This window comes from Saccostrea cucullata, unplaced genomic scaffold, assembly GCF_032062105.1.
Source record: "Saccostrea cucullata isolate Sc308-1 unplaced genomic scaffold, CSIRO_AGI_Scuc_v1 ctg6721, whole genome shotgun sequence".
NCBI lineage: Eukaryota > Metazoa > Mollusca > Bivalvia > Ostreida > Ostreidae > Saccostrea > Saccostrea cuccullata.
In genome coordinates, this window is record NW_026936262.1 from 12885 (window position 1) to 39313 (window position 26429).

At 34.6% G+C, this 26429-nt stretch overlaps 1 protein-coding gene across 1 annotated transcript; it reads left to right on the forward strand.

Annotated features, from left to right (window-relative positions):
* Positions 1-21551: 21551 nt before the first annotated feature.
* LOC134245148 (uncharacterized) lies at positions 21552-23143 on the forward strand. The gene is made up of 4 exons (XM_062727408.1): positions 21552-21847; positions 22003-22473; positions 22763-22991; positions 23127-23143. Exons 1-4 carry the CDS (start codon positions 21812-21814, stop codon positions 23141-23143), a joined length of 753 nt encoding a protein of 250 aa, XP_062583392.1. The 5' UTR covers positions 21552-21811.
* Positions 23144-26429: the final 3286 nt, after the last annotated feature.

The window sequence follows — 26429 nt, forward strand, 5'->3', positions numbered from 1 at the left end:
CGTAAGCAGGTTCGCGTCACGTGATCAAGGTTTCGGAATCCCCTGACAGGACAATTTACGGGGAGTGTATAGAAATACGTTTTAACAACAGTAACCTGAGAATTTTCTTTCAATTTCTCGGACTGACATCTATTAAAACCAGGGTATAGCTCGGGTACTGTTGAAATGGACGCCCGAGGAGGCATGAGGTTTGGGAAATCCATGTGGGGACCCAGCTATAAATGAATTTCGATATTTTCGACCCTCCTGATCGCATTCTGCGAAAATCTATAATGATACTTGAATATATACTATCGTATCCCCCCAAATTTTTTTTTTTTGTTATTAATCTTTATTTATTTTTATTGGCGTTATTTAGTTTGTTTGTAAGTTTTTTTAATTGAAAAATGAATTTTATGCTTTAAGAGCATGCAATGATTTACGTGAAAATTACGTCTCTCTCTCTCTCCCTCTCTCTCTCTCTCCAAAATGATATGGACCTTTGTGAGTACAACATTTAAAAAAAAAATTAGCATTAGAATAAGTCAGAATTGTATTTTTTTTTGTCATTCATATTTTTTATTTCTGTCATAACATGCATCATACAAACATTACAAAGTTACAATGTAGTGGGAAAAAAAGGCAAATATTTATACATAATAGACATAAAGTGCTTCCACTGAACAATTTAAAAAAAATGTACAATAATATTTATTACTTTTCTGTATTTTATCTTCACTGACTGAGAAATGTTTTCAAAAAATCCCAACTTTGCTTTATCATGTCTGCTTTTTTATAAGAAAGAGAAAAGGAGGAAAAAAGCTCTATAGTTTTATAATATTTAAGTACTTCCAAAAAAGCAAGAAAAGAGGGCGTTATATTTTTCCATTTACAATGCATTATATATTGCTTTGCAATTAGAATAATTATGTTCAACGATCTGAAAGCAGTTTTACTACAACTATTATATCCAAATATTGTTTCTTCAGGTGTAAATTCAATTATTAAACCACAAGTGTTACGAAGTTTATCCCTTAAGTTAGACCATAAAGTAATTGAAAAAGGACACAAACATATTAGATGGATAAGTGTTTCTTTAGTATCATGACAAAAGGAACAAAGTTCTGTTTCAGCTAATTTATATTTCATAAGTTTGTTGTTTGTAAAAAATATTTGATGTAAAAGCTTAAACAGAAAGCATCGGAGTTTAGTGTCCTCTGTTATTAAATAGGGTAAAGAGAATGAATTTTTCCATTTATTTTCAGGAATATGCATTGAAAGTTTTTCCTCACTCTGCTATCTTTTCAACAAAGAAATGATAAAAGTATTTTGTGACTTTAACATTTCTTTGAAGTTTTAAAATATTTTCACTTTTAATTTCATTCAACTTTTGATGATTTCTAATTATTTGCTTCCAATGTTTAGGGATTGCTGATAATAATCCGGTATATTCCACGATATTTGTATTTAACATGTATTTATTATTAAATTGGTTAAAATTCATGAAATCGCCATTTTCCGTAATTAAATCATTGATAAAAAAAAAATATGCCAGTGGTAATCCATTTTCGCTTAAACACATATTTTTTTCCGACTTTGATATCATTATTTAGCCATAGTGGTTGACTAAGAATTTCACAAGGGGCTGTGGTAGAGTTTTGACTAGCCTTTCCCCAAGATATTAATACACTTTTCCAGAATGGATTAAATTTACTTGCAATGGTTTCTAAACCTTCATTTCTAAAATACCACATTTTGTCATTTCCGAATTTTTGTGTCGTGTCTGAGAGCAAGAGTTTCCATGGCGAATGAATATTAGGGTCAAGTACTTTCTTGACCCATGATATTTTCAAGGCTTGGCAGAAGGATGCTAGATGAGGAACCTTAAGCCCTCCGTTTTCTGTTGAATTATATAGAACGTTGCGCTTGATCTTGTCTGGTTTGCCTTCCCAGATAAATTCAAAAAACATATTTTGAAGTTTCTTTAAAAAATCTGAAGGTGGGTCTGGAAGAACAGTGAAAAGTTGTACAAAAATTGGTAAAACCAGTGTTTTGAGCACGGTGACTTTTCCGATCAATGTGAGGTTTCTAAAAGACCAATCATTGATAAGCTTTTTGGCAGCTTGTAACTTTTCCTCATAATTATCATAAGTGATATCAGGTTTGTTCAAGTCAAAAGTTATACTTAAGAGTTTGAATTTACCGTCATGGTTCCACATTATTTTTTCTTTTGTCTTAATCTCTTGACCACAGCCGCTTTTTGCACCAATCCATAAAGCTTGTGTTTTTTCGAAATTGGGTTTTAGCCCGGAGCAAGCAGCAAAGGAGTTTATGCATTTTAGTGCTAAGTTCAGGGATTTTTCATCATCTTCGAGCGCTAGAGAAGTATCGTCTGCATATTGGCTAACAAGGTATTCTGAATCTTTAATTTTTATTCCCATAATGTCGGGATTGTTTTTTAAAGAGGCGCTGAGAAGCTCTACCACTAGAATAAATAAATAAGGCGAAAGAGGGTCCCCCTGTCTTACACCTCTTCCTATTGTGAAGAAGGATGAAAAATGACCGTTGTTAAGCACACAGCTAGATACATCGTGATAGAGTAGTTTAAACCATTTTATTATTGATCTCCCAAAGTTGAAAAATTCTAAAGTTTTAAAAATGAAGTTCCAATCAACAGTATCAAAAGCTTTTTCGAAGTCTAATAATAAAAGTATGCCGGAAATATTTTCTTCCTCTGCTTTTTGAATTAGATCATATATGAGACGAGTGCATTCTCCGATATATCTGTTTTTAATAAAACCCGAATGAGTGTGTTTGGCTTACAAGTTTTGAAATGTATTTTTTAACCCTATTTGCAATACACGCAGGAGTTAACTTATAATCAACATTTAGAAGAGATATCGGTCGCCAATTCTTTAAATACAGTTTTGATTTGCCACTTTTAGGAAGGCATGTTATCACTCCCTGCCTTTGTGAAATTGATAGAGAGTCTATAGAATACGCATGGTTTATAGAATTAAGCAAATATTTATAGATATCTTTCCAGAAGAACTTATAAAATTCATATGTAAAACCGTCAAGTCCGGGGGATTTTCCGTTTTTTGCATTCTGTAATGCGATAAGAAGTTCTTCTTTAGTGATTTGACCTTCCAATTCATTTTTTTCATCCTCTGTGAGTCTTTCAATATACTCGTTTTTAGAATCAAAAAACATTTCCTCGTGTTCTTTTGTTATTATGTGATTACCCGAAGTCAGAATTGTAAAATTGCAATTGATGGAACTGCGGCTGTCGAAAAACATTGTAATGGCCACATTCCTGTCATCGTTACAGACCACGGCCAAAATGTACGATCCTCCCCCATCATGGGAGAGAGAGAGCTATAGTATATGCGGACTCCGAACCGTGGCTTGGCCTTGAGACGATGCATCCCTGTTCAAGAGAAGAATTCAGGGATATAAAGGCTTTTAAAGGAAGCAGGACAAGTTTTACCATTTATAAATTGTAAACCAGTGACGTGCAGCGTTTTTATATGTGGGGGGGGGGGGCAGCCCGAAAAAAAATCAATTTACCTGAAAAAGAAGAAAAGAGGAAAATTGTCCAAACTTGAAAATCCTATTTCGTAAAGAGGATGGGGGTCAAATTTGTTTTAAATTGATTAGAATAATCTATTGGATTGCTGAAATTCACATTAAACGAGTTTATCGCATGTAGAGAAAACTACATAGGGTTGGGAGGTGGATATATTACTAGTATACAGATTGATTAAAGATTGTGTCTAAAATTAGGGAGTGAACGGTAGTTGATTGACCAATGCTAAAAAGTGGAGAGATTTTCCCCAAAAGTGCGCAAAAAATCTTGTGCCGTAAATTGCACATTTTTGCATAACGGGATCAGTAGCGTTATGGTCAAAGACTAATACATGTATATGAAACCATAACGCTTTAGTTCTGCAACTAGCTAGGGTCCTAATTGATCTTATTTTCTCAGTCTCGGGTTAAATCCATCAAAAGGAAGGCCCTTTCCGACTACATGAACATATAATGTATCAACCGACTCCGACTCTGGAGGACCTCGGACTGACCTGTTACCTAGACACCACCCCCCTCCCCCCCCCCCGATCACCTAGAGCTCTATCCAATACGGGAGACGGCAACACAAGAGTCGACACACTCTTTCACATCACCTCAAAGATCGACAAACTCTGTTACACAATCTCAAAGATCTACCAACTCTGTCACAACATCTCAAAGATCGACAAACTCTGTCACACAATCTTAAAGATCGACAATCTCTGTCACACAATCTCAAAGATCTACCAAATCTGTCACACAATCTCAAAGATCGACAAACTCTGTCGCACAATCTCAACAATTGGCACGCACAATCTCAACAACTGACAAACTTTGTCGCACTGGCTCAATGATCGACAAACTCTGTACAACCGGCTCAAAGAGCAACAGACTTTGTCGCACCGGCTCAAAGATCGACCAACTCTGTCGATCAGACTTAAAAGATCAACAAAAACTGTCGCACAATCTCAAAGATCAACAAAAACTGTCGCACAATCTCAAAGATCGACAAACTCTGTCACACCGGCTCAAAGATCGACAAACTCTGTCACACCTCAAAGATCGACAAACTCTGTCACTCAATCTCAAAGATCGACAAACTGTCATACAATCTCAAAGATCAACAAACTCTGTCACACAATCTCAAAGATCGACAAACTCTGTCACACAATCTCATAGATCGACAAACTCTGTCACTCAATCTCAAAGATCAACAAACTCTGTCACTCAATCTCAAAGATCAACAAACTCTGTCACACAATCTCAAAGATCAACAAACTGTCACACAATCTCAAAGATCAACAAACTCTGTCACACAATCTCAAAGATCGACAAACTCTGTCACTCAATCTCAAAGATCAACAAACTCTGTCACACAATCTCATAAATCGACAAACTCTGTCACTCAATCTCAAAGATCAACAAACTCTGTCACACAATCTCAAAGATCAACAAACTGTCACACAATTTCAAAGATCAACAAACTCTGTCACACAATCTCAAAGATCGACAAACTCTGTCACACAATCTCATAGATCGACAAACTCTGTCACTCAATCTCAAAGATCGACAAACTCTGTCACGCCTCCTCAAGAGACAATATGGACACTAGCAAAAGAGTCGACGCAGGCTTCTGCACTAAATGAGCAGACCAGCCTTACTGCGCCACTGAGGTAAAAGATGTGACTGAGAAATCCTGGACTACTTCTGCCTGTAACACTGTAAGTACAAAGTCATTCGTTAATAGTTTTTATTTACTACTTTTTTCAAACAATATTGCAGTTACAATTTTTGTCGATTCAAATATCGTAGTGAATCGACAAAAAAAAAAAATTGGTAGTGCCATTACGAAATCACCATCATAGTTAACAACATATTTGAAATGCATTATTTTCATTCTTTCGAAATTTTAGAATAACAACTCATCAGCTGATCTCAAACCATAAAGACAAGTATGTTCTAAGTTTCGCCTTCTGAACAACATAAATCTTTACAGGGAAATGTGTCAACAGTTGCCACATTGGTGCTTCATGCAATATGTCTGAAAAAGCATTGGTTTCACCCAAATGTGCCTAAAAGCTAGCTATTCAACGAATCTGCAACATTTTCGTCGGAAGCAAATTGGAAGTGGTTGGCGGTGGGGGCGGAGGGAGCTAATCTAAAGAGAAACAAGAATTTTGAAAAAAAATGACCATTTCTGAAAATCGTATTTCGTCCGGTGGGTGGGGTGCGGGTCGATTTTTTTCCAGTACCATTTTCTCCCAAACACTACCACTTACTCAATCAAATTAAAATTATAGGTGGTAGATCCGCTCCCACACTCGCTACACTGTTCGAGCGGATATATAACAACTAATTATGTTCCCCAAACGGAGTTTGAAAACATATTGTTTTTACTTTCTTCCGATTTTTCTTCTTCCTGGGTACCTTTTTGTCCGCTATTTTGTTCTCGTAAACTAATCATCCGATCTAGGTACCGGTGAAACCTTTTTAGGGTCACTATGCATGTTATGTAGATGTGCGGAACGAATGTCATTTGCGGGCATATGCGCGCACGTGCAACACGTGAAATGACCAATATAATTGATATAGCCGTATCTTTCTAAACTTTCGATGAAATGCTTTGAAACTCATAATATAAGAATATATTAATAGTAAAGACAAGACGATATGGTCAAAATAGCAAGATCTCGCGCGCATGCACGTGGGCTTCGCTCTGACTGGCTGAAACTAAAGTCTAAATATCCTTCTTGTTTTTTGACAAAATCCTTTGAAATTTTGAACATAGTCATATATTATGAAGATCTACAGCATGATTTATAAGAATAATCATGAACACACGCACATTCACGTGTGCTGCAATCTGATTGGCTAAAACTCTAAATGCCTAAAACTTTCTTGGTTCTCAATAAATCAGATGAAATTTCGAATATGAATAGATGTAATGAATGCTTACATTATGCTACTATCAAAATTGAATGCAAGGACGTGCATGCACATGCGCGCGCACTCAATGCGCTAAACGACCAGTATATTTGAGTTTCTGATGTTCATGAAGAATTATGTCAAGACATGTAACATACTGAAGTAGATCTTTTGAACTTAGGTCAAGGTCATTAATAACCTAAATAAAATGTTGATATTAGCTATTTACCAAAATAAATTACCTTGACCTTTGAACTTGAAATCGACCTTGACATTTGACCTTGACCCAAAGGTAAAAAGAAACATGAAGTACATGTATCTAGAAAGTTAACACCTTTCAGTGTTTATTTCGGTTGGCAGGATAGGAGGTAAAGATATGGTGGTATTAATGACCTTGACATATGATCCAAAGGTCACAATCAATCTTAAGGTCTTGAAGTAAGGTACAAGATTCAACTCCAACGTTAAATAGGTTAAGAATAAAATACCCCCACCACCACAAAAAATCAAAATGATAGCAACGTAGACAATCTCTGTGAAGCTCAAACAACACCTCGGATCGAGTAAACTTTCAGAGGAACTGCAGAAAAGAGCTCGAGGAAAGTGTCCTGAAATATTTGATGTGAGTTTCCAAAGTATATAGAAATTATTGATTTATACACAAAAAATTACAAATTCTGTCGTGTTTAAAATTAAAGTGCAGATGAAGAAAGATGTGATGTAAACCTTTTATAGCCTATTTCCTCAGATATCGGTAATAGCATTCAATTCTACTGATTTGAAATAATATTTCTTTTATTTTACATTTGAAATTTATTTTAATTTTTTTCAGTATTATGCAATCCCCAGAAATAGCGATTTTCGGTATATTAAAAGCAATATTCCTTCTCCGTACAAAAAATCAGGTATTCGCATATTCATAAAAAATATTGATAAGCAGGTGTTAAACAATATCAGTCACATTAGCTGACACGAATGTCTTTATAAACATCTCTAGTGAAGTGTCCTCCTATGCCTCCTGCGAAAAAATAGTTTCGGTCAAAAAACTTTATACATTTATTTACAAAATACACAAATTTACTAGGCACAGGTACCATAGTTGTCAAAATGGTCTTGCGGAAAATGTATATTTTAAAAAATTCTCAAAAGAAAAGAATCACTTCATTTTGGTTGGTGAATTATTGGCACGATTCCCTTAGTCGACTTTCCAACCCCCCACCCCCCCAAAAAAATTCCAAGCCAGATATTTCTTTACAAGCAAAAGAAAAAAATACGTAAACTCATTTCCCAAACGTGAAAAACCTATATTTCGTTGGGGAGGGGGTGGGGGGTGGGGGTGGGGTGGGTGTAATCTTTGACTTTTAATAACTTTTCACAAAAGGCATACATCTGTGTTTCGATGAGGGGGTCCGCTTTTTCTAGGGTTTCCAAGGTCACTTCTGCTTGGTTTAGAGTATACATTTCATAACTCTACAAATTTCAGGGGTGAGGCCAAACCCCTCTATAAAAATTAAATTAAAATAATTAAATAAATAAATAAAACCATACATAAATAAATAAAAATTACAAAGTAGTTTGGATAGTCATAAACTATTCTGAGAGAGTAAGAGTAAAGAACATGTCTCAATAAAGCATTATCTGTAGTCCCCGGTTACTCGTCAATTTTTTTAAAAAGTAAATTATATTATTCTCTTTTGTCTGTAGTATTTGTGTCAACGTTTAAAAATACCAAATTATTGCAATAGACAATACGCGAAACTGTGTTTTGAAGGTGGGGTCCTTTGATTTTCATGAATATCAAAAGAAATTTGTGACAGGTACCCACTTCACAGCTTTCGTAAACAATTTTCCTGGGCATTGCGAACAACACATCATAGGCGTCGAAAGCAATTTGAAAGTGGGGAGGGGGCTAAACCAACAAAAAAAGGTTACCCCAATTTTCAATTCCTATATCTTTGCAAAAAAAGGAAGGGGGGGGCTAAGTCCCCCCTAGCACCCCCACCCCCCGGTTCCGACGCCTATGAACATGAATTAATAAATATACGAGTAGATGTATATAAATATACATCTAATCAATTTCTTGCGAAAAAGAAGCAAACAAGCAAAAAAAATACTAAAGACGTAACAATTTCTTCACATCTAACCAGTGTAAACAATGCTCTTACTGACCACTTCTATATTCAAAGCAGCCTTACACTCTTGCCACATTCTGGGGTGCATATAAACTCGGGAAAACTTCGAATGTATTAATGCAACGAAGAAGAAAATTGAGTTTGAATTTCATTTACCTGTCTTGTAATATTTATTATTAAGAATCCTGGTGAAGTATAATAATCATGTTATTATTCAACAACTGTACATGTTTTAGAAGTGTTTATACACATGTACATTACTTGTATTTCTACTAGGGATGTCAAAATATTTATTTTCCTTAGTCGAACATTCGATTGCATTATTCGGACGATAGTCGACTATTCGGGACATTTTTTGAAAAAAAAAATCTCATCGATAGCGTTTTTTATAAATCAAAAACCCTTCTCGTAAATTCATGTAAAAAGTAACATCAAATGCCTATACCCTGTGTTACACACCGATATTCAGATGAATCTTAAGTTTGAATAAGATGTAGAAATGAAATAGAATTAAACTGACAATTGAATCAATGAATTTTCGTAAATCCCATTCATAAATTGGTCTGTACATTCTTTCGTTCTAGTACGCTTAGAGAATTGTCCACACAATGTTTTAGGCCATCCTTAAAAAATTGTATTTTTGCGGTAACGCGACCGACTCACCAAAATCCACCCGACTGGATTTTTTTTATCGGTTCAAAAATCTTCTTTTTTTTTTTTTACGTATCCATTTTCCGTTTTTATCCGATTGATATTTTTTTTTACGTCTCGGTTACACCGACGCTTTATCTTTCCCCCAAGTACTATTAAAACGTCTTTGTGATCTACAAATTTAGAGATGGCGTCCGAGAAGGTTGCGGGAAATATTGACTCTATAGTTCTGTCAGTTACAGTAAATTTTAAAGGAAAAACATCTTAATTACTAGGCAAAAAAAAAATATAGTACGTCAGTTCCACCTTACAGATACATGGTATGATGTTTACGAGATCGCCACAAAATTGGTTGCAGACAAAATTCCACGTGGGATGATTGCTGATTTACAGCTAATTAATAAACTATCAAAATCTTAAACCTCGTAAATATCACACCCCCGAAACACTAGATTAGTGTGGAGTCAGTTATTTGAGGTACGTGGCTGGTGAGAGTCACTTCTTAAGAAAAAGTTTGCCTAAAAAGAACTGATGTGTTCTGATATTTGAGCAATAAAAGATTGAATTCATTTAGAATGCTTTAATTTTCCTGTTTGATAAGTAAGGTAAAAATTGAGACATAGTTAATACCTCTATATCATCGAAATTTATTTCTGACATTTTGTCTCAAAAAAAAAAAAAAGCCTACCTACCTACTCACACCTAAAATGATGAGGCGCGTTACCGCAAAAAATAAATTTTTTAAGGATGGCCTTAGAGCTTATTTAAAATAAATTGGAAAAGGGGAGGAGATTATTATTTTAATAATTATCGAAGTTTCAAAACTTTACGGCTATGCTGTGTTCCTATAGCATAATTTAAACATTCTTAGAGCAGAGACATATAAAACATATATGTCTCTGCTTAGAGGTAATAAATAAATTTATAATTGGTACAAGTCCAATTAATAATTTTCAAAGTCCAGTAAAGCGCTGCATAATTTACTACAATAACAAAAAAGGTCAGTAATTGAGAAATAATTATCGCGGTATGTAATTACTGTACTTTCCATGTTTACAATATGGAAACTTATTTATATACTATGACTGTATTTAAGCTTTTATTCGTCTGAGGTCGGACACTGTTATAATGGTTTGAGGAATGACGCTTTACAATTTTGAGTTGAGAATTTTTTTTGACATTTATTAAATATTTGAATGTCGTTTCATTATTCGATCGTTGGTCCATTCGACTGACAGTCGAATAGTCGACTATTCGTTGACATCCCTAATTTCTACACGTCATGTATCAATCAACAATCAATGGATAAGTCAATCGGAATATTTATTGTAAAAGATAGAGCGAAATTAAGAAATAGGTATTTATGTCAGGCATGTAGTATGAGGGGGGTGTGGTGGGAAGTGGGGGTGACCCTTTCTTTTCAGAGATAAATCATGAGTTCTTCACACACACACACCCTCAAAAAAAAATCTTACGCCTTTACGCTGTTATGATATGAAAAAACACACATTAATGTTAATGTTAAATTTTCACATTATTAAAAATGAGTAATAGTTTGACTCCCACTCCTACATAATCGATTTTTTTTCTAGTTTGGAAGGGTTTCCTCTTAAGGTAAGTCACTCGTCAGCTTTTTAGAAAAGTTCACGCAGAAGCTCTTACTTCAAAACTACTTATTAAAATCCAATTTTTATAACATATTTAAATTCAACAACGTAAATTTTTTAACATTCAATGAAAAAACTGCTCAAAAATCTACAAAGATGCAAGATTTATTAGGAATTATTTCTTTTGGTGGAAGGATATTTAGCAGAAAATTCTGCAAATCTGCACATTTATAAAATTAAATTTAATGGAAATTTAGCCTCACATACTTTTGCTCGGAGAATATTTTCCATTTTGATATTGCTAAAAATATTTAATATAGGTCTTAATATATATTTTTAGACTAAGTTTTACACCTTCCCTCAACAAACTTTTCCAAAAAATGAAAATATATTAAAGAAGTCAAGGTAAAATGTACACCATTTTTTGCCTGAAAATCACATATTTTGACAAATATTTCAAAATTAATATCACTGACGCCACCTTTTTCTTTCATTATTTTTAACTACTCGATACTTGTGACTGATCAGCACCCAAGTCGTAAAAAGTTTGATATAAGAAAATTTTTTATTGCCTATTAAGTTTTTTAATACCCCAAAAATGTTATTTTTTGGTGCAAAAAGGTCACACAATAATTTACGCGCATTAATTTGCAAGATTTGTTTATTGATTAATATTATTCAAACTTTTTTACGTAAAATAAGATTATATTTATAGCCATGCTTACATCTAATCAAATATAATAAGGGTTAAAGTAATTGACCAAAGAGATGAAATTTAAGTGCAAAAAGGTCAACTTAAATGTACCGTCGATCAGTAGGATGCACACTGACCCCCTATTTTCTTTGCGATTTTGAGTTACACTTTATGAGTACTTGTCCAAAATATACTTCTAAAAATATCCTTGATATAACAAATTTCAGGAGTGACTTACCTTAATTTTCTTTTGCTTTGTCAAACTTTTGTTCAGATTTATTGTTTATTTTTTCTCAGCTCCCCCTTTGCAAAAGAAAGGGAGTGTATTTCTGTGTGTATATACCGTAATTTATTATTCGATCGCTTGTTCTTTTTTAGAGATATTACTAAAATTACCTTAGTTCACACCTGAGGGCTCGCACTGAAATTAGCTGTACACCGGAAGTGACGTGTGTGACGTCACAAGTGTGACATGCAGAATTTCACGAAGTGATCTTATGTCGAAGAAAAGAACGGGGAAATTTTTCGTCGCAGCAGGCTGCATATGTACATCACAAGGATAATGTGTCCTTACACGATTTTATTAAGGAGAATAGACCAGATATCCGTTGGCAGTGGATTACTTTTTTTTTTACAGCAGCGCTCCAGTTCATCAGACTTCTGGTTGGTAAAGACGATGGTTACCATTAAATCACTTTTTAGCTCATCTTGAGTCAATTGAGCCAAAGGCTAAAGTGAGCTTTTCTGATAACACGTTTTCCGGTTTCCGTCTGTCTGTCTAGCTGTCTGTCCGTCTCTCTATCTGTAAACTGTTCACATTTTCGACTTCTTCTCAAGAACCGCTGGGCCGATTTCAACCAAACTTGCCACAAAGCAACCTTGGGTGAAGGGGATTCAAATTTGTACAAAGGAAGGGTCACGCCCTCATTCAAGGGGAGATAATTGGGTATTAATGAAAATTTCGTAGCATGTTTAAAAAATCTTCTTCTCAAGAACCACTGTGCCAAGAAAATGAAACTTATGGGGAAACATCCTCAGGTAGTGTAGATTTAAGTTTGTTCAAATCATGACCCCCGGGGGTAGGGCTGGGCCACAATGGCCGACCAAAGTTTTGCATAGAAAATGTATAGAAAAAATTCTTTAAAAATCTTCTTCTCGAGAATAGCTAGCTAGTACAAAGCCATAACTGATCATATTTATAAAATAGCATCCTCAGGTAGTGTAGATTCAAGTTTGTTCAAATCATGACCCCAGGGGTGGGGCGGGGCCAAAATGGCAGACCAAAGTTTTACATAGAAATATAAAGGAAAATTCTTTAAAAATCTTCTTCTCAAGAATAACAAAGCCTGAGTGATAAATGATCATATTAATATTTATATGGTAGTATCCTCAGGTAGTGTACATTCAAGTTTGTTCAAATCATGACCCCCGGGGGTAGGGTGGGGCCAAAATAACTGATCAAAGTTTTACATAGAAATATAAAGGAAAATTCTTTGAAAATCTTCTTCTCAAGAAATAGCAAAGCCATGATGGTCATATTTATATGGAAGCATCATCAGGTAGTGTTGATTCAAGTTTATACAAATCATGACCCCCTGGGGTAGGGTGGGGCCACAATGGCTGATCAAAGTTTTACGTAGATATATATATAGGAAAATTCTTTAAAAATTATCTCCTCAAGAATAGCAAAGCCATGATTAGTCGTGGGACTACTTCTTGATTTAAACTTTAACTCAACAATAAACCAATGTTTAGCTCTACTGGTCAGAGACCAGAAGAGCTTATGCGATAGTAATGCGTCCAGCGTCCGTCCGTCTAGCTGTCTGTCTGTCTGTCTGTCCGTCTGTCTGTAAACAATTTTTCAAAATGCTACTCCTTCTACAGTTTAGGTCTGATTTCAATATAACTTGGCACACAAGTAGACTACACTAAGATACATAATTCTGTGTATCGGTTTTTGATTTCGATGAACGGTGTTGCCGTGGTTACAAAATAAAAGAATTTCTGTGAAATGCTACTCCTCCTAAAGTTTTGGTCTGATTTCAGTATAACTTGGCAGTTGGCACACAAGTAGACTACACTAAGATACAAAATTCTGTGTATCGGTTTTTGATTTCAATGAACGGTGTTGCCTTGGTTACTAAAAATAGAAATTTCTGTGAAATTCTTTCAAACTGCTACTCCTCCTACAGTTCTGGTCTGATTTCAATATAACTTGGCACACAAGTAGACTACACTAAGATAAATAATTCTGTGTATCGGTTTTTGACTTCGTTGAACGGTGTTGCAGTGGTTACTAAAAATAGAAATTTTTGTGAAATACATTCAAAATGCAACTCCTCCTACAGTTTTGGTCTGATTTCAATATAACTTGGCACACAAGTAGACTACACTAAGATACATTATTCTGTTTATCGGTTTTTGATTTCGTTGAATGGTGTTGCTGTGGTTACTAAAAATAGAAATTTCTGTGAAATACTCTCAAAATGCAACTCCTCCTACAGTTTTAGTCTGATTATAACATAATGTGGCATTCAAGTACACTACACGAAGAACATAAGGCCAAAAATAAAAATAGTCTTGTTTCCTGCTACCCGACCTACCCTATTTTTTTGCACCCGACCCTAAAGTTTTTATTTAGTTTTTGAGGGAAAATCGAAAATTTCATGATCCAAAAGTGAAAAAAATATACATTCAAGTGGTATTTCATGAAATATATATGTTTTAAATATGGACTTGCAAGAAACACTACTTATTAATAATATTTTAAATTATAATATTGACCAATGACATGTTTAATTTGGTTTTGTAATAGTTCATATCCAACAAATACCATTGGAAAAAAATAAAATAATATAAAAAAATAAAATAATTTTCCGACCTACCTACCCTATTTTTTTCAGGCTGGTAGCAGGAAACAAGACTATTATTTTTTTTGGCCTAAAGAGGCTTAATCAAGGATCATTATTCTGTGTATTGCTGTTGTAAAGTTTCAATTCCCAACTGCTTAAGTACTTTTCTCTTCCTTTGTTATAAGTACAAACCAGTAGAGCTTCAGTCTCGACAGAGACTTCTGGTTACTTTTTTCCTAGCCACAATGCTCAGGTGAGCGATGTGGACCATGGGCCTCTTGTTTATAAATTTTATTTTCACATTATTATGCAGGATTGTCTACTCGCAAATAATTGTTGAGGTCTGGCATATTTAATTTAATTAGCATAGCTTTGATAAAGCAATAACCAAATTTGTGAAAATTGTCCCACTGCTAAGTTCCATATATTTAACTTATGAAAATAAGGTCTCACAAAAATTTGGTGATCTCCAGTACTTTTGACCCAAGATCATCTTTGCAAGTTAAAGGTCACTAGCAGAAAAGTATATATAAATTTCTTGTCTTATCTTTTTAATGGAGAATCATTGGAAACTCGTATTTCAGTTACCGAGATTCTGTTCATCATCTGTCATAATCCGAATACAAGGTCATTCCAGTAAATTCAAGGTCACTGGTATAAAAAGTGTCTAAATTAATAACTAGTCTATTATTTTCTAAATACTTAAGATAAACATTGCATGTCTGTACATCCATATTTGTCAATTAAAGGATGTGTCATGCATTGTGTGTCTTCGATTAATATAATTTACTTCTTGTTTCTTAGGAACTGCTGAATCAATTTCAACCAATTTTAACACAGAATGAGTAGAGAGGATCAAAGATTAGAATTTCAAGTCCCAATAATGAATACACACCCCACATCCCCTAGAAACAAATGTACATGTAATATTTCAAAATCTTTTTTTTTTACTGCTGGACATCAACCAACTCTCTACTGAAAAAGAATCTGAAATTCATGTCCTTAGGGTCAGGGGTTCTTGAATTAGGGTAAAGCTCCAATGATCATATAGTGAAAATGCATAAATTCTTTAAAATCTGTACCCCACCCCCCCTGCATATAAAGCAGATCAACTAGGCGTATTAGTGACCGGCACGGGATGCTCACTCCTCCATGGTACCTGATCCCATCTGATTCTCTGATATGTTTTGGTCTGAGGTCCATGTTTGCTCTGCTCCTATTTTGTATTGTTTTATGGACTTTTAATCTTGAAGGCTGTTCGTTATATCCATGTTTCATCGAAGATGATCAAGGGGGGCTTTCCCACCTGTATGAAAATTTGAGGCGGATTCCGCCTGGAAATGAGACGGATTCTAGGTGTAATGTGTATTTTCCAGGCGTAATTGAGCAGGAGACGGAATATTTTCTATTACGCCTCTAAAGTTACGCCTGGAAAATCAACAATTCCGCTTGGAATCTGGCAGGAATTTTACACAATTTGACGCCTTATCTTTTACGCCTGGAATTTAGCAGGAATTTTTGGACTTAGAATTTATACTTTCAGAGCAGAGAGGGAATTTTGGAACTTAGAAATTTTACCAGCAGGAATTCCTAGGCGTAACTGCATGAACTTAGAAATTTTACCAGCAGGAATTCCTAGGCGTAACCGAACTTAGAAATTTTACCAGCAGGAATTCCTAGGCGTAACTGAACTTAGAAATTTTACCAGCAGGAATTCCTAGGCGTGAATGAACTTAGAAATTTTTCAAGAAGGAATTTTTTTTTCAAGGCATAAATATGACTTAACAATACATTCAGTTAATGCTAGCAAAAATAATATCAATATGTATACATGTATATTTACTATTATAGTGTTTTATTTCCAGCAAACATGAAAATTGTTGATAATACTATTACAAAAGAAAAAGTTTGCTATTCATATAACCAATAACATCATTATAATCATTTTTGAAAGTCATTTCAGTCACCTTCTAGTTTGTTAGGAAACCGACATACATAAAATGTACGTGTTCAAATCATTGTCATCGCCATCAGTTTGAATTTCCAGAAACAAGCACCCTTCCTTAATTTTTTTAATGGGAACAAAAACACAATCATCAGTTTTTGTAACTTTCAGCACATGGGAGTTCTCAGAATAATGTACAGATTCAAGTTTCTCCATAAAAGCCAGAACTGTGGTCTGATCATGAACAATAGTAAAGAGAAAAAATCTAACACGTCACCAAAGCAAAAATAACTCCCATCCTTATACATCACAGTAGAATTATCACGTTTCATCATTCTTTGGTATTGTAAACCATATAAAATATGATTGAAAAAATCTATTCTTTTAAATGTTCTAAACTTCTCATTTAAACTGGAGCATAGCCAAGAAAATCACAAAGCTTTTTGTACTCATTCTCAACCAAAACTCTTAACTTAATTCCACCTAATACATACACTCCTTTTTCTATCATTTCTCCTCTTATTAACAAATTAGGAGATTCAATGGAATTGAACAATTTCTCTAGTTTTGATCCTTCAACAGTACTTTCTACAAATTGCTGTTTTAACTCAGGGAGTTTTTGTACAAAAGATATACCTGTGACAATTTGACTATCAATGTTTTGTGTGCCTTGAATCATCTTTAAAAAAAACCATTTTTGTCTTCGAAAGAAAAACAACTATGGGTGTACAGAGGTCCTAAAACACGCACACTATCTGCTAAATGTACAAGCTGATGAATGTTAAGCGTCATAAAACATTTTTCATATAAAAATTCAAATTCAGTTTCAAAGCAAGTGACTCTCATCAGCCACGTACCTCTAATCACTTGACTCGACACTAATTTAGTGTTTCGGCGGTGTGATACGAGGTTTATGAATTATAATTTATTACAGTTAATTACTTAGCTGCAAATCCGCCATCATCAGGAGCCTATTTGCAAATCTGTTATACAGATTATCTAATTAATGAAGATGTGATCATATCACTCAAATTCTTATTGCGTTTATATGACACAATAGGCAATTCAGAGAAAATCGCATAACAGTCTTTATCTTTACAAAGAATGTGCCAGTATTTTATTAATTTCTGTTTTATTTTCCGGAGTCCTGGATTGTATTTGGTTACAAAAACCAGGGGAATCTCTCTTTTTTTCTTATTATTTTTCACTTTGAGAGCTGTGTCCCTGTTATAATTATCAAGAACGTTTTGTTCATTCTGATTGATTTTATTTTCACTATAGCCTCTCTTTTTGAGATTCACTTTAAATTCACATAAAATTTCGTTGAGTGCAGTAGTGTCACTAAGTATTTCTTAGGTGACGAATAGTTTCGCCTTTAATGAATCCCTTAAAGACAGAAGGATTATGAGCACTACACTGATCCAAATATTGGAACGTGTTGGTGGGTTTAATATACGTTTTGAAGTCCAGGATTAAATCTCTGTTGAATTTATTTTCTTTGACTATACCGTGGTGTCTAGGAAATTCATACTTTGCTTAGAAATTTCATATGTGAATTTCAATGGGTGATGAGCATTGGCTTATAATACAGAAAAGTTCATGAATCTCATTTTCATTTCCATGAAAAATGATAAATCCATCGTCGCGATAGCGACCGTGATATATTATTTTTGTTTTCCCCAGAAATTTGTTTAGAATTTCGTTGGTGATCTGATGCAAGCGAATATCACATACAGATGGGGAGCATTTAGATCCCATCGCACATCCTATAATTTGTTTGTAAATATTTGAATTAAATTCAAATATATTATTTTCTAGAATTAATCTGAGTAAATAACTCAGGTCCGTTGTGGGCGGGGCTTGGATTGAGAATACGCTTCTGTCAAATTCTCTGTAGGCGGCGTTTCAACGGCTGCGATTAGCTCCTCAAATTGCATGTTTGTGTAAAGTGATGTTACATCATAACTGACCTGAGCAGGCACTCGCTGTGTGCATGGTCGCAGACGTTCTATTTTTAAAATGAAGTCTGAACTATCCCTAATAAATGTGCTCAAAGTATGAACAATAGGTGTTAAAAAATAGTCAATGTATTGACTTATTTTTTCTGTAGGTGCCTTTATTTGAGATATTATAGGCCTCCCTTGTGGGATGATAGACGTTTTGCAGCATCCATTTTGTTTAATGGTATTAAAGATTTCAAAATCCAGTTTGTGTATTTTAGGGAGTAAATATAATCTCCCTATTTTTGTGCTATCAGCTTTGTGTAGAAAGTTATAAGTAATATCATCAAGCACACCCTTGGCTTTCATTTCAGAGACTCTCTTATCTATAAGTTCCTCAAGATGTTTTAAATTGGTGTAGCCAGTGGTAGTACATCAGAAATGAAAACATCTGGTATGGGTTCAATAATTTATTTACCGTATATACTCGCCTATAAGTCGGTCCGTCTATAAGTCGGTTGTATTTTATAAGCTTATATATCATAGGACTGACCTCATATAATACCATTCATTTCATAGCTTGCCTATAAGTCGAACATAGAGTTTTGGACCAGAAATTAACTCCCAAAAATCCGACTTATAGGCGAGTATATACGGTACGTTGAAATAAACCTCAAAAACCTGAAATATTACAATTACACACAACATATAGACGACACATAGACAGACATTAATTTAGACAGATAATTAAAACGTAATAGACTTTACTTTAGAATAGAATCTTACCGGGACACACACAAGAATCACAAATATTACTATATGTATATGATATTGTAGAGTAGACATCTAACCAGTTTAACGGCTAGGCTCAGAGTGCCCGATGTTAGTTCGTGAAAGCGGGAATTCAGTGAATAGGATAAAGTCATGTGACTGTCCGTCTAGGGTCTAAAAATAACAACAACCTCATTCACACAGTCTTTCATACCACATTCTCACATATACGCAGCGCAAGTATATAGCATTGATAATAATACATAACTCTGGTGACCTGGTCACATTGGGATCTGTAATTCGGCAGTAATATTTTGAGTTTAATTGCCGTTCACCTTCTTTAATATAATCTGATTTACGCAATGACAACACTCATGTTATTTTTGTCAGCTTTTTTGATAACAATGTCATTGCGTTTTTTAAGTTCTTTTAATGCCTTAATTTCTTTTCAGGCAAACTTAAATTGTCAGCAGTTCTACTAACTTCCATAGACATGATAGATGACAATTCAAGTTTTGTTTTGTCAATATATGTTTGTATGGAGTCATTGGATAATAATGGTTCAAATCTGCTTTTTACTCGGAAAGGATGAATTTCAGTATTCTCATTAGGATCATGGAACATGTATCTACATTTCAATTTTCTAGCAAATTCATTGAAATCTCTCATGAGTGAATTTTTAGAGTTGCGTGAGCTCGGCGAGGGAATGAATTTGAGTCCTCTCGCCAGCAAAAGAATTTTATTCTTCATCAGACAATTTGTCCGATGTGAGATTTAAGACATGTTCCTGAGCTAAGAGAACTTTTGTTTTATCCTCTCTTTCTTTATGGGCTTTGTTATTATTAGCCCTGCGCAATTTGTGCTTAGATTTAGCGTTTCGATTGAAACGACGTGCCATTCTGATATGAATGTATTCAAGAACCAGCGCACGTGGTAGGTCACGTGCTACAGAAGAATCCAACTGCGCATGACAAACAGACAAATACTTTAGTTATCAAGAAATATAATGCAAGCTTATTTACCTGTTTAATTAATCCCAAATTAAAACAAAACTGTAGTTATATCATTTCATGTGTACAAACTGAAAAGCGAAGTTTCTCAGTCGCAGAATTATGAAAGAATTTTAAAGTTATCAGTACGGACGGAATTTCTGTCCCTTTCTTGCATGGATGCGAGGTTTTTCAAAATAAAAATAAAATAGTAATTGAGAATGGGTTATTAGTAATCTTTAATGTGTTGAATTATGGATGTTATTTTCTTGTCAAAATATCGCTAAAAACAAAATATTTGAAACAAATATTGCAATATAAGTTTATAATAATGTTGAATCAAGTTGTACATACATAAATAAAAATTTAATTGCATTAAATAACATAATTTTTCTAGTGTACTCTAAAGTACTCTATCGTACTCTAGCGTACTCTGTTTAGTAGTACCCTCCGTATATATTGAAAAAAAATATATATGACAGAATAATTTGCCCCACTTTTCTTACATTTTGGTAATAATAATGAAATTTAAGAATAATTCTTATTAAATTGAAGTCAACTTCACATATAACTTACACACTGTGTACATAGTAAGTTGATTTACACATTCAGATGAAGATACTTTGAATGTGTTTGCCACCCAGGCACATGCCAAGTTTCTGAAAAAGGCCAAAGATGTAAGTTCTGTCCCAGAGGAACTTTTCACCTTTGAGGTATCCACCAGCAGTGCCAAGCATGATGTGAAGAGGAACAGAGTACAAAAAACCCAAAGGCTGAAAGAATCTGAAGAGCAGGAGGAAAGTTCTAACCTCAGCACAAATTCAGGCAAAAAACCAAGAAAGGAAAGCACAGAGTCTGAGCAGAATGGCAGAGAAACAGATAAAGGATTGGAGGAGAATGAGAAGAAAGAAAAAGGTACCAAAAAAAAGATGAAAGCAAAGAAAGTTGAGGTTATGCCTGAGAAGCTGAAATCCCTTCAGTCAGAATGTTCCTTGGCTTCCCAATTTACAAGTTCACATTCAACAGCACCACCCCTAGCACCAGTTGATCATACCCAGGAAACAGTGTCATCGTTCACTCAACCACTGGACGAAAACCATGTTCCAACATCCCAACCCCAGCAATGTATAAAAGAAAATCCAACACAACCAATCCTGCCAGCCTCAACATATATACAGCCTCTAGAACCTATGAAGACAACACAACCAACAAGTGACATACCATTTCGGCAAACATGGGAAATGTGTAGCGATGCAATGAATTCCATTCAAAATGTACACTGAGGGTCTACATCACCTACAAATTTTCAGAGGACTTTTCCTGAAATACCTGGTAATGTATCAATATACCAATGCATTTTAATCCTTGATAATTAAGATAATAAACAAAAAGGAAAAAAAATTCTAAGCAACTATAACTGAAAGAAGCATAATAATTTTGTACAAGTCTTTTCAATGTTTTAAAATTCCTTTTCAGTTCCGTCAGATGAGATACTGTAGATGTACTTTTTTTCCGCGGGGTCATAATTCCGCGGAATCTCAATTTCTGTTTAATCCGCAGGTAGAAAAGTACGCGGATTTCTTAGATTGTCATTATATGCCTTACATTTTCATTAAGTACGCTTGGAGAAATTTCCGCGGAAAATTTATGACCGCGTACATAGCATAAATTAATACCACGCGTAAAAAAAAGTACTTCTACAGTAATTAGGGTTTTGGAAGGAATAGTAAGACCTGATGTGCAAAACTATTTGAGGATGCTCCTGCACCATATAGAGCTCTGTAAAGCAAGGGTAAGTATGAGTGGTACATTCAGATAATAACCAGCAGTACACAAGTCACAGTACTATACCTAATTCTTAGGGCTTTAGATGTTATTTTTCAAACAACCTCATGAAAGTTCAATTTACAGTGATTACAAATTATATGTTTTATTTTCTTGAAATAGGCCCCATGTGGAGACTTTCAACCAAGGCCTCAAGACAAGCTAGTCAATTGGAGTGATGCTCATCAAACTTCAAGTGTTCAACACGACTTTACAGCTGAATATTGGCAAAACTTGGATTTTTTACCTTCAATTCCTACATCAGCACTAGCTGCTGCAGATCATGGACAGATATACAGAAACCTTTCACACACTATGACACATGAAACCCTGACAAATTCACCATCAACCCTGCCTGCACCACCATCAACCCTGCTAGCACCACCACCAACCCTGCCTGCACCACCATCAACCCTGCTAGCACCACCATCACCATTGCCAGCACTTCCACCACTATCACCCCCACCCCCACCATCATCACCTCTGCCAGCGCCATCCACTGAAAGTCATAATGAGACCCTTCAAATGCCATCACCACCACCACCACCACTGAGGCGCTCACCCAGGAAACACAAGGATGGACAAAAGGAAAAGGTACTTTTTATAAGAATCTTGTAGCCTTGAAACATTTTAGTAGTTTTAAAGTTACTGGTTAAAAGACTGCACTTGGACATTTAAGTTTAAACTTTTCACATATTTGTATGATTTTGAAGTATTTTCATTTCTATTTAGTTGTTTGTTTATTGAATTACTTTTTTGTATGTTTCCAACATTCAGAATATCTATTTTGTGCGTGTTTTAATAACCAAACTTTTCATTGAATGCAACCATATTTACAGTGTTTTTATGATATCTAAATAAATAATTGAAATTATTTTTCCAGATCAAGCTTATTGAGGGTAAAATCACCGAAGTAGACCCAGACGGCATGAGGATGGCTACATCAACTGCAAGAAAATCAAAGAGGCCAGGGTACACTTTATGTTACAAACTCCTGGCAGAAATTTTTTCATTGCAGACTCTGGCCTGGAGTTCTCATGGCCAGGGGATAGGAAAAAAGACCAAAGACCCAAGGCCCGTCCTGGATGCCAACACAATCAGTGATCTTAAAAGTAAGAAAAACATTCTTTCTCCAATTGTTAAAAATTTGCTATTGCAAAATTTACAAAAGCATTTTAGAGTATCTAATTTAAAACGACAAAATGACCCTTAAATTAAGTAATTTTAAACTGATCCTTCTTTTTCAGATTATGTTGTTCTATGATGCAAGAAAAATGGCTTCGTTGTTCCATCAGAAGCAACACTGAATGACGCCGTAACAGAGAGGATAAGTTATGCAAGGAAACAGTTAAGGCCAAAAACAAAATAAATGTGACCTTGACATGAACGTTTAAATGCATGAACATGTATGAAGAAAATTTCAACTTTTCAGTACAAATGAGGAATTTTAAGTGTGACTCTGACTTCAATGTTTAAATGTATGATGAAAATTTCTACATTTTAATACAAATGTTGAAACTTCAATGTGACTCTGATTTGAATGGTTAACTTAAATGTGAATCTGACTTGAATGTTTAAATGTATGAGGAAAATTTTCACATTTTAATACAATTATGTTGAAACTTAAATGTGATTCTGATTTGAATGTTAAAATGTAAGACAGAAACTTTTACTTTTCAATACAAATGTAGAAACTTAATCTGCTATTTACTGTTTTGTTTTTTAAATATGATTGATCTTGTGCAATTCTATAGGGATGAAAGTGTGCAGAAATTCAGGTGTTGAAATGATCTTTAAACCAGGCGTAAAAATGAGGCGGAATTCAGACGTGAAGTAGGCGTAAATTTGTAGTGAAATCCAGGCGTAAATGTAAGGCGTAAATAGAGGCGGAATACAGACGTAAAATTTTTTGCTTTGAATCATACTTTCATGGAGGCATCACTAATTTGCATATTACGCCTCTAGAGGCATCGCTAATTTACATTTTTCGCCTCAAATTCCTGCCCATTTCCTCTTGGATTCCGTCTAAGTTACGCCCGGAACTTATGCATTGCCTTATATGCATTGCCAAGAAATGACGCCCAGAATTTCTCAGAAATTCCTCCTCCTTTACGCCCCATTTCCAGGCGTACATTTCGTACAGGCAACAACAATTTTAAAAAAATCTTCTTCTCAAGAACCACTGGGCCAGGAAAGATGAAACTCATGTGAAATCATCCTCAGGTAGTGTAAATTCAAGTTTGTTCAAATCATGACCATCGGGGCTAGGGTGGGGCCACAATGGCCGATCAAAGTTTTACATAGGAATATATAGGAAAACTCTTTAAAATTCTTCTTCTCAAAAACCACTGGGCCAGAAAAGCTGAAACTTATGTGGAAGCATCCTAGGGTAGTGTAAATTTTAAATTGTTTAAATCATGAGCCCTGGGGGTAGGATGGGGCCACAATGGGGAATCAAAGTTTTACATAGAAATATATAGGAAACATTTTTAAAATTCTTCTTCTCAAGAACCACTGGGCCAGAAAAGCTGAAACTTATGTGGAAGCATCCTGGGGTAGTGTAGATTCTAAATTGTTCAAATCATGACGCCCTGGGTTAGAGTGGGGCCACAATGGGGAATCAAAGTTTAACATAGAAATATACAGGAAAAATCTTTAAAATTCTTCTTCTCAAGAACTGCTGGCCCAGAAAAGCTGAAACTTATGTATTATATTTTACATAGGAATATATAGGAAAATTCTTTTAAAATCTTCTTCTCATTAGAACCATTGGGACAGGAAAGATGAAACTCATGTTGATCGAATCATCCTCAGATAATGTACAGTCAAGTTTGACTTTGTTCAAATCATGGCCCCTGGCCAGTGAGGGTAGGGTGGCGCTACAATAGCTGATCAAATTTTACAAAGAAAATTTTTTTTTTTTTAATTTCTTCTCAAGATAGGAAAGATGAAATTCATGTTGAGTCCTCCTCAGGTAGCGTAGATTCAAGTTTGTTCAAATCATGTGCCCCTGGGTATAAGGTGGGGCCACATTTGGCCGATCACAGTTTTACATAGGAATATATAGGAAAAATCTTTAAGAATCTTCTTCTCCAGAACCACTGGGCCAGGAAAGATAAAACTCGTGTGGAATCATCCTCAGGTAGTGAAATGGAAATCTTTAAAAAAAAAATTTCTCAAGTACTGCCAAGCCATGATTAGTGATATTTTTATGGAAGGATCCTCAGATACTGTAGATTCTATTTTGTACAAATCATAACTCCCAGGGACAGGGTGGGGCCACAATGGGGGATCCAAGTTTTACATTAAAATATATTTTAAAAAATCTTTTTCTAAAGAGTAGCAAAGCCATGATTACTGATTAGTGATAGATACATGTATATGGATGCATCCTCAGGTAGTGTAGAATTAAATTTGTTCATGATCTCCAATGGTAGGGATTTATTTAAGGTCTAAATTATGGTGGCGCGATCAAAGTTTTACATAGGAAAATAAAGGGAAAAATCTCAGTAACAGAAAAGCTATGTTTTAAAGTCATATATTGACATGTAAACATCCTCATGTATTGAAGATTTAAATTTGTTCAAATCATGAGTACCCTTTGGGATAGGTAGGGAAACAATGGGGAGTTGAATTCAAATTATTACAAAGTAACATATATACAAACTAAATGTTTAAAAAAAATCTATAAAAATCTTTTTCTCAAGAAGTTATATACAGAATTGATATGGAGGCATTCTCAAGTAGTATATTAGAATTCAAGCCCTCTCCCTTCAGTATATTTATCTAATTTTCGAAGAAAATACAAGCAAGCAAAGAATTACATACTATACTAAGGGTCTTAGTACTCTTACACAAGGAAATAGCCAATCAAAATGAACAGTTAAAATTCCATATATATAGAGACAATTTTTTTCTTTTTTCATTTTTGGCATTTTGTTTTAGGCCTACAGTATTAAATTTGGACTAGCTATGAATATCATATCTTTAGCAGAATTATCCCACTGAATTAAAGGGATCGAACTCTTTTTGTGAATCCCACGTGCATTTCGGGGTAGGTCATAGTTTACTGTCAATTTTCTTTCTTAAAAGCCGCCTAAGGCATATTTTTTCTGATCTCAAGTTTTTGTTTAAGCATTAATCATGTTAATCTTTATTTTCTCTTTCATGAATTTTCTTCTGAGAGTCTAATTAATTAAATAATTTAATTCAAGCTATATAGTAATATGTAGTGAAATTATTTCCTTGTGTGAGACCAAAAGAGGGACGGGTAACTCTCATTTTCACTAAAATTTCTCTGATTTCAGAGGTTGTCTCCCCTTGAAAAGATCAATAATTGCGGATAAACAATGCGGCATGCAGTCTGGTCATCAACGGACAGTTTTGACACCCGTAATACCCGTATTTCTACCAATTACCTCTGTAACCTTTGTTGTGTTCATCACACAGGTAAGAAAAACAAGATTTTTAATTCAAATAATTTTAATGAACTAAATAATAAAGAATATAAAATTTTTACATGTACAGACTCTCTCGTATAAGAAAATGTC